The 9,778-nt window shown below is 48.1% G+C and overlaps 1 protein-coding gene across 1 annotated transcript; it reads right to left on the bottom strand.

The window, feature by feature from the left end:
- Positions 1-1,045: 1,045 nt before the first annotated feature.
- On the bottom strand, positions 1,046-1,938 carry LOC148801565 (uncharacterized). The gene is made up of 2 exons (XM_088900411.1): positions 1,646-1,938; positions 1,046-1,397 (listed from the first exon to the last, which is right to left on the bottom strand). Exons 1-2 carry the CDS (start codon positions 1,936-1,938, stop codon positions 1,046-1,048), a joined length of 645 nt encoding a protein of 214 aa, XP_088756537.1.
- Positions 1,939-9,778: the final 7,840 nt, after the last annotated feature.

Raw genomic sequence — 9,778 nt, 5'->3', positions numbered from 1 at the left:
GCTGGGATTACTGCTTCTGTGTCATAAGTTAAGCCGAAGGGGGTTTCTCCCATTGCTATCCGAGGCGTAGTTCGGTAATCCTGGAGTACACTGTTCAGTTCGTCAACCCATATGCTTTTTGCTCGGTCCAATCTGGTCTTCAATCCAACCAGTATTATCTTGTTGGTGACCTTGGCTAGTTAGTCAGCCCATAGCCTACCGAGGAGTACTATTGCCTGATGTTGAGGGAGGCACACCACTCCCAGAACTTGGCGTCATCAAATTGCTTCCTGTTGTTGGTGACCAGCATGTAGGGTAGGCCGAAGCGGCAAATGATGCTTTTTGAAAAGAAATTTTGGATGGCTTGCGTCGTGATGACGTCCAAGGGCTCGGTTTCCACCCACTTGGTGAAGTAGTCCACTACAACAACGAGGTACTTCTTTCCCTCCGTGGTCGGAAGAAAGGGGCCAAGGTGGTCCATGCCTCATTTGGCAAAGGGCCATGGACTGTTGAGGTCCGAAAGAGAGGTGGCCAGCCTGTGGCATAAGTTGGCGTGCCTCTGGCATGGATCACACTTTTGCACCAATCTAGTTGTGTCCTTGTGGAGGGTAGGCCAGATGTAGCCCCGCCTTAGGGCTTTTTGGGTTAGGGCTCTCTGGCCGAGGTGGTTAACGCAAATGCCTCTGTGAATTTCTTGTAGCACATAGTTTCCCTCCTTCAGATGAAGGCATCGAAGGTGAAGCAAGGTGAAGGATCTTCAGTATAGCTTTCCCTTTAACAAGGTATAGTGGGTTGCCTGCTCTCTAAGTCGTTTTGCCTCATTTCTGTCTTCGGGCAACCGTCCAATTGATAGGAAGTTGACGATGTGATCCATCTATAAAGGTTCAACCTCTATGGGGAGTACTTAGACTTGTTCAATGGAGGGCCAAAGTAGCTTCTCGATGTGCACAGTCCAGTTGGGGGATCCGCTCGAGGTACTTGCCAACTTGGAGAAAGCGTTGGCTTGTGTGTTCTCGCCTTGCAGGACCCGTTGTAAGGAGACGCATTGGAAGTGGCAGGCTAGATCTCAAACTTTGGTGAGGTACTTGGACATACTTTGTTCCCTGGCCTCGTACTTGTCGCTCATCTGATTCACCACCAGCTGAGAGTCACTGAAGGCTTTGACGTATGAGGAGCCGAGGTCCCTAGCAAGCTGCAGACCAGCGAGGAAGGCCTCATACTCGGCTTTGTTATTTGACGCTGGGAAGTCAAACCTTAGTGCATACTCCAAGACCACATCATCTGGGGTGAGGAGGATGAGGCCCGCTCTACTTCCTTTAGCATTGGAGGAATCATCGACAAAGAGCTTCCATCGAGGTTGAGCCTTGTCGTCCACATTATCCCCCTCAGCATTTTCTGGGCGCTGGCAAAGGGCTCGACTGAAGGTGCATTCTACTTTGAAATCTGCCAGGCTTGTGGTTTGATCGTGGGCCTTAGCTGGCACTAGATGTCAAACTCAGACAGCTCGATGGCCCACTTCGTCAGGTGCCTCGAGGTCTCGGGCTTGGCAAGGACATCCTTGAGGGAATGGTTCGTCAGGACCACTACAATGTGGGCCTGGAAATATGGCTGGAGTTTCCTTGCCGAAATCACGAGGGTAAAAGCCAACTTTTCTATCTCTGCGTACCTGGTCTCGACATTGTAGAGGACCTTGCTTGCATAGTACATTGGCTTCTGCACGCCATCTTCCTTGATGAGGACTGAACTAACTGCTTTATCCCCGGCCGAGAGGTACAAGTACAGGCTTTCCCCTTCGGCTGGCCGACTGAGGAGGGGAGGTGAAGTGAGGTACGCCTTGAGCTCGTCAAAGGTGCGTTGGCACTTCTCCATCCATTGAAACTCTTTCAGCTTCTTGATGGCACGGAAGAAAGGTAGGTAGCGGTCGACTGACTTTGACATGAAGCGATTGAGGGCTGCCATTTGACGGATGAGTTTTTGGGTCTCCTTCACTGTCCATGGGGTGCCATGTCTAGTATGGCCTGTATCTCCTCAAGATTAGCCTCAATGCCTCTCTAAGTGACGATGAAACCTAAGAACTTGCCTGATGTGACGCCGAAGGCACACTTGTTGGGGTTGAGTTTCATGTTATAATTCCGCAAGGTGTCGAAGGTCTCGGCTAGATCCGAAATGTGGATCTCAGCTTTCAGGCTATTCACTACCATGTCATCCACATAGGCTCTTCACTACCTTGTTGACAAGGCGCTAGTAGGTGTTCCCAACATTCTTGAGGCTGAAGGGCATCACATAGTAGCAATATGTGTCGTGTTTGGTAATGAATGAGGTCTTTTCTTTATCATCCGGGTGCATCTTTATCTAATTGTATCTGGAGAAGGCATCCATGAAACTATGTAGCTCGAACCTTGTAGTAGCATTAACGAGGTGGTCTATCATCGACAAAGAAAAACTGTCCTTGGGGCAGACTCGGTTAAGGTCTATGAAATCAATACAGATCCGCCATTTTCCATTATCTTTCTTTACCATAACCACATTTGACGACCAGTTAGGGTAGTGTACCTCTCGGATGAAGTCGGCGTCGAGTAACATTTCAACTTCCTCCTCTATGGCCTAACAACACTCTGGTGCAAAGTTCCTATTCTTCTACGAACTAGCCTAGAGCTCGGGTCCACGCTCAGCCTGTGTGTAATGGCCGAGGGGTCAATTCCGGGCATGTCAGCAACGGACCAAGCAAAGAAGTTGGCATTAAGTCTAAGGAAACTTACCAGTTCGAATAGGCTCTCGGGGGGAAGGTTAGACCCGACTAGGACTATTTTTTTGGACTCGTCCTCGTCTAGGGGAACCAAGACGAGGTCCTCGGCCGGCTGGCCAAAGCTCGTTGGCTCCTTCCTGAGGTCGAGCCCTTCTAGTGGCAGAGCTTCTTTATTCTTGCCCTTCAATGTTGCCACATAACACTGACGGGCGGCGTGCTGGTCCCCACGAACAACTCCGATGCCGTGCTCGATGGGGAACTTCAAGGTGAGGTGGTAGGAGGAGATGGTTGCCCGGAGTGTGTGATGAGTTGGTCTCCCCATGATGGCGTTGTAGGGTGAGTTGATCTTCACAACCAGGAACTCTATCATCCTTGTCACTTGCTGGGGCTTCACTTCTATTGTGACTGGTAGGGAGATCTTGCCCTTTGGTTTGACGATGCTGCCAGAGAAGCCGACTAGTGGGGCATCTACTGATTGGAGGCACTTCGAAGCTATCTTCATCTTTTCAAAAGCTTTGTAGAAAAGGATGTTGGCCGAAGAGCCACTGTCAACAAGGATCCTTTTAACTACGAAGTTTGCAATGATGGCCGAGACCACCAATGTGTTGTCATGGGGGACTGCTACCCCCTTTAGGTCCTCATCCGTGAAGGAGAGTGGTTCTTGCTTCTACTTCTTAGGGGCTGACCCCTGGATGTTCAGCTGCCTGGCGTAGGCTTTGCGAGTTGAGGTTGATGCTCCACCTGAGGCCATGCCTCCCACTATGACATCGATGATGCTTGCTGCTTGTTGGTGTTGCTGCTGAGAGGATGAGGCACTGGCTTTGCCTCCAACGTACTACTTGAGGTGGCCCTGACGAATAAGGGACTCTATCTCATTTTTGAGATCATAACAGTCCTTGGTGTCGTGGTTAGTATCTCGGTAGAACTTCTAGTATTTTTTAGGGTTCCCCCTACGGGGGTTCTTCTTCAACTTTTCAGGCCACTTCATAAATTTTTCTTGCCTGATTTGCATCTGAATCTGTGTGCGGGTGGAGTTGAGTGATGTGTACTAGTTGTAAGCCAAGGCCGAAGCCGGTGGCTTCTTGTTGCTGTTGCTCCGGCCCTGGTCTCCATTCTTCCTCTTCTTCTCGGGGGCTCCACCTTGGTGCTCTATGCCTCTCTCATGGGCATTCGTAGTTGAAGCCTCTTCGACAGCAATGTATTTCTAGGCCCTTTCTAGGAACTCTAGCTTCGTCTTCGGCTGGCTTTTGGTAACGGAGCATTTGAGAGCCGAGCCGAGGAGGAGTCCACTGATGATGGCATGCATGGAGACCAGGGGGTTGAGGTCATGGACCTCGAGTTCTTTTTTGAAGCGGTCAATGTATGACCACAAACTCTCTCCTCACTTCTGATTGACAATCATCAGCGAGACAATGCTTTTCTGGGGGTGCCGGATGCTGATGAAGCGGGCGAGGAACATGCTGGAAAACTGCTCCCATGAGGTGATGGATCGAGGAAGGAGGCTAGAAAACCACCGCCGAGCAGTTCCCTTGAAGGTCGCCTGGAAAGTCCGGCATGTCAAGGCGTCGGAGTATCCGTACAGGATCATGAGTGCCCTGAAGCTGTCTAGGTGGTCATCTGGGTCTGTATTCCTATCATACATCTCCAAGGCAGGAGCCTTGAAGTTTGGGGGCAGAGGCTCGGCGATGATATCAGGAGAGAAGGCATCCATTCTCCCTAGGCAGTTGCTTTGTCCGGCCGAGGTGTCAGTTCGACCTTCCTTAACCTGTCGGAGCTTGGCTCAGAGTTCAGCTAACATGGGGTTGGGCATGGCCTACGCGCCATCCCGGTCTTCATGAACAGGGTGGTGCTTGGCATAGACTCTGGAGTGCTCGGAGTTGAGACTGCGTGCTTCACGCTTAGCGCGGCAGCCATTCAAGATGTCTTGGATCAGACCTGGAATGGGCGCTGGGGCGATTGCGACGTCCACCTTCATCCCTCGGATTGGCCCTTCGGCATCGGTGATGCTGCTCAGAGGGCTGACAGTTATCCCCCGATCGTTCCGTCTCCTCCTTACTTCGGCTTGGAGGTCTGGTGGTTCAGGAGAGTGGGTCGACTGGACGACTGCTACTAGACTCTAAGGGCTCAACCCACTGCATGTGACTAAGGTTGGGGGCTGATTGGCTAGTGGACCCTTGTCGTTTTGCCTATGCCGACTCCCCGGTGGGGTGGCCTCTTGCCTGGGGGTAGTTCTGCTCGACTTGCTGTGTCAAGTATTCCAGGTGGTCGAGCACGATCTAGAACTGTTCATTGGTGACAAGATTTTGTGTATTTCTTGTTCTTCGTACCATGTTGGTTGGAGCTTGGGGACTTGTTAGCTTGTTAAAGTTCTTCTAGGGAACGTCCTAGCAATAGTTCCCACAGACAGCGCCAATTGTTGATGTTCGGGATGGCCGAGGACAACAAAGTAATTTTGCCCCTAGACTTTGAAGGTTAGTTGAAGGCTTCGAGGGTTCGGGGAGATCGTTGCCGAGGGCAGGTGGCCGAGATACTACAAGACAAAATACGTTAGAGGCCCCTGGGTGAGAACCCGAGGTAGAGTCTCTGATGGTCAAGTTAGTACGGGGTACAAAGAGGGGAATTAGAATATAGCTTTTGAGATCAGTTCCAAGTCCATATGCAAATTGTATTCAATCCCTCTTTACCTGGAGGGAGGACACCCCTATTTATACTTGAACTACCTGGAGGTAGGTGGAGATGAACGCCTGAAATGGGAGCCGTACGATGGTAGTCAGAGAGCTATGCGGGGACGCGTGGGTGCTCCGCAATTGGCTTCGTACGAGGGGAGTAGAGTAACTTCTTATGTAGTGGATCTCGTTCCTAGATCTGGCACTCGTGGGCTGGGCCTCCCAGCCTCGAATGGGCTGGGTTGGGTCACCCCACACCAAAAACTAAAACAAGAAAACACGTTCTTGAATCTGGTTTCAAAAACATGTTTTCATTTGATTATTCAACACCATGTTCCATAAATCATATCATTTCTGTACGAATATAAATTTGTTTTCGTTTTAAAAACCAATATGGTGTTGGTTTCAAAAATATGTATTGTTTTTTGAAACAAAACAAACTTGTTTTCCTCTTTGAAAACAAAGAAAATATAGAGTTTAAGAACATGTTTTTTGTTTTATTTATTTATTTATTTTTTGCCAATGTAGTGATTCTAAAAACAAATGAAAAGAAAAAAATTCATGTTGTAGAACGCTCTCTAACATCCAACCATTCCGATTAATATGCAAGCACCATTCTCGGGCTCCCCCTACAATCAAGCAATATATATTGCAATTCCCCAAAATGAACCACCATTAGTAATTAAGATACTTCGATTATTGCAATACTTTCACCTAGGGCTTTCTGTTATATTGCAAGAAATGCATGTAATCTTCATCATAAGTGTTTTATTTTTTAATGTCATGTCTTTGAAGCCCAGTCCTCCCAAATCCTTAGCCAAAATGGAATTTTTCCACGATTTAAGATGCATATACTTCTTATTCGAGGAGTAATTTACCAAAAATTGCATTTATTTAATTACAAACACCAAGAAGTATAAGTTGTGCAGCTATAAAATTTGAGGAAAGCACTACAATGGAGGGCTTTGTGAGAACATCTCTTTTCTGCATGGGATAGGCAATTTGCTTTTCACAACATTAATTTAGCATTCACTTTGTTTATAAAGAATCACCATTTTTTTTCTATGATTTTCCATCAATAGTGGACTTTCCAAATAATTTTTTTACCTATTCATTTAGCTCTAGGGGCTGGCCATGAGCCGACCTATTTAGGAGTTCTTCGTGCTCGGCTCTGCTCAGTCTAAACCGAGCTTCGATTTGAACTCGAGCCTAATATATATAGGCTTGTTTGTTAGTCGAGCCAAACTCGAGCCTAATATATATAGGTTTGTTTGCTAATCGAGTTGAGCTTGAGCCTAATAAAGTTCAACTCATGAGGCTCACAAGCTGTTGAGGGAGACCTTGGCTTAGCACCTTGAGTGCTAAGGGAGATCTCGACTCGACACCTCAATAGTTGAGGGAGACCTCAGCTCGACACCTCGATAGTTGAGGGAGACCTTGGCTTGACACTTCAACAGTTGAGGGAAACTTGCAATCATAGGCAACCAAGCTCAAACTTCTAAGCTTTTTACTCGAGCCAAGCTTGAGCTCAAGTCTCTAGTTCGAATTGAGCTTGAGCTCGAGCCTAATAGTTTATGAGCGACCCAAGCTCAAATATCCAAATATTCACCTAGGCTTGGCTTGAATCTACCCCTATTTACCTCTATTTGGTCTTTAGTTTTGCATTGTATTTAAGGTCCTTGATGGTGTGTGATCTAGTGCTCCCTACTAGAGAATAGTTCAAACGCTTGTCTAGCGAGGTCAGCTGACTGAGCTGCAAAAATACAGTTAGAGTACCTGGGGAGCTTTACCCGGGGTGGGCACTTTGATGCTTAACTTAGTAAAGAGTTTTGAAAGAGCTAGAAAGCGAGAGAACAAGAGAGTTCTGAGAGCTAAATCGTGCGTACCTTCTTTGGTTGAAGGGGGCATCTATATATAGGCACATGTAGTTGTGGGCTTCACATAATGTATCTGAGATCTTTGGGTGGATGTGGCTTACTGGCCTACCACGCTTGAAGATAGTTCATGCAAATTGTGATTAGGCTTATCTGGTTATCTCCGAAGTGGGCAGCATGGAGGTTAGCCTTATCGATCGGATAACGTGATCTTGGATGACTTAGAGGCGATAAGTCGTACGAGCAGGAATTGGTCACCACATCATGTGGGCCACCACCTCAATCTCCATCTGGTCAATTAGTCTTCGGAGGGAGGCCACCCCTCTTGCCCAAGTTCATGGTTGGATCCCGCTAGGGCATCCAAGGATGCTTCAAGGTGAATCTAGCTGGCTAGGTGTAGACGTGTCGCTACCTACATGACACTGAGGTGTTGTACAACAGTTTGATGGTGCCATGTGGTTTAATATCACTCGAGGGCCAAATTTCCCCTCATTAATTGCCCCCACTCTCGAGTCCGAGGTGACGAGCTCGATGCGAGAGTAGTCTAATCCGAGGTAACTTTAGCGCGAATTCTAACATCAACTATGGGCCAGTCGGTGGTTCGGGATCGAACTAGTTTGCTCGGTCTAGCTTGACTAACAAGTCACGTCCAGGGCACGCGTAGACATCACGCGGACATTAAGTCCTGTAGACACTAAAAATGCATTAAGTTCATTTCACCTTGAAATGTGAACCGTCACACCCATTAGTACCGTTGGATCCGATTGATCTCAGTCGTCCACAGCCCAGCTCACCCGTCTATAAATAGGGTCATTGGGGCCCTATTTCATTTGTCCCTATGTTTGAAGAGGAGTCGGTGCTTTTGAGATCATAGAGCTCGGTGTGGTTGAAGTGGTCGATGTAGTCGGTGAGGTTGGTCTTTCTGTCTTTGGTGAATCGTTCTTCCCCCCATCTTGTCTTTTCCTTTTCAATTATGTCTGATGTTGAGTATGAGGGGGAAAGGTATCCTGTCGGCCAGGCCGAGGAGGGGACCTAGGCTCAGGAATGACGAGGTTCTCATAAAGGGGCCTCATCCTCCCATCATCTATCTACACAAGACTAAGCCCGAGTTTGGTCCCACAGAATTATCTGCCAAGGACGTCTATGAGCTCATAGTTCAGTACAGGATCCTAGACCAATTCAGTTATTTCCTTCCTTTGGGATGATATCCCTAGTTACACTATGAGAACGAGGTCATCGTCTTCGAGGAGGCTCTAAAGGCAGGTTTCCAGTTCCCTCTTCATTCATTCACTCCCAAGGTGTTGAACTATTAAAACATCACCTTGGGCCAGCTTCATCCTAACTCCGTTAGGATGGTCAACACCATTTCCTTCTATCACCATGTTGCTTCCCTTTAAATATTTAGACCTTTGTTGGCACATGCTAGTTGAAAAGGAATCTCATTGAGAAGTACAATTATTACCTGTCCTACTGCTCTAGCTGTAAATTGTTGGGTAGCTTCCCTTCCAAGGCTCAAGACTGGAAGAGGAAGTACTTCTTGGATCTCAACGGCAGATGGCCATTCTCTATAGTATGGAGGGAAGGCACCAGGGATGCCGAGGAGGAGACCCTGAGTGAGCGCTTGCAGGTGAGAGTGCAAGTTCTAGTGAACAGGAGGTCATAGGTGAGTGAATTCTTGTCCAAGGAGAAGTTGATCCAGGTTGGGCTGAGTCCTTCGGGTAGGTTGTTGTGCCAGACTCAGGCATTTTACTTCTTTGATTTTCTGACTTGGCAGTTTGGCTCACCTCAGTTTTCTTGTGCAGGAGACATGTCGGGTGTACCTACTTTAGGGCTCTTCCAAGCGATGAATAGGAAGAAGAGGAAGGTGGCTCCTCAGGTGTCCCCTCAAGTTGTTGCTCCCAAGCCTATTGGGTGGAGTGCTGCTAAGGTCGTGCCATTAGTCGACTTGGTAGAGGAAGATTGGCCAGAAGGGGTTGCATCAGGGTTTGGAGCCGTTCGGGCTACTAAGGTGGATCAACCACCCCCCAAGGTCGAGGCAACTGCCACATTAGGGGCCGAGTCTAGGGCCGAGGAGAGGCATTCCATCATGGACTTCCGAATGACTTTAGAGAAGAGCCAGTAGGTTGTCTTTCCTAAAGAGGTCAAGGAGCTTCGCGAGTGGTGCCCCAGCCAAATCACTGGAAGAGCCATGTGTTACCTAATGGTGGTAAGGGTCAAACTTCCTCATTTATACTTAACATGCTCATCATTCCTTACTGATTCTTGATCTTTCTTCTTCTTTCTCAAGCAAACACCCTAATACATGCCTTGCTGGGGTAGGCCAAGGTGTGTGTGGTGAGGGTCGAAGCCTTGGAGAAGGAGGTAGCAGTGTGCAGAGCTCATCTTGAATGGGTCATCAAGCTTATCATTGACATGAAAGCCAAGCTAGTATAGGAGCAAAGTAAGAGCGGTGACTTGGCAGTGGGATCGAGAAGCTGACTGGTGAGTTGGAACAAAATCGTCATGAGCTAGTG

This window comes from Nelumbo nucifera, chromosome 3 (assembly GCF_055504915.1).
Source record: "Nelumbo nucifera cultivar China Antique chromosome 3, China Antique-T2T, whole genome shotgun sequence".
Classification (NCBI taxonomy): domain Eukaryota; kingdom Viridiplantae; phylum Streptophyta; class Magnoliopsida; order Proteales; family Nelumbonaceae; genus Nelumbo; species Nelumbo nucifera.
Note: the sequence above shows the minus strand (reverse complement) of the source record. Positions and strands in the feature narration are given on the sequence as shown.

What these genes read in the sequence shown, in the direction of transcription:
- LOC148801565 (XM_088900411.1), bottom strand. Translation starts at nt 1,938, where the DNA reads ATGGCAGCCCTCAATCGCTTCATGTCAAAGTCAGTCGACCGCTACCTA. An exon ending in CTCTACAATGTCGAGACCAG is followed by an intron (nt 1,398 to 1,645) that starts GTACGCAGAGAT and finishes ATGCACCTTCAG; the next exon opens with TCGAGCCCTTTGCCAGCGCC.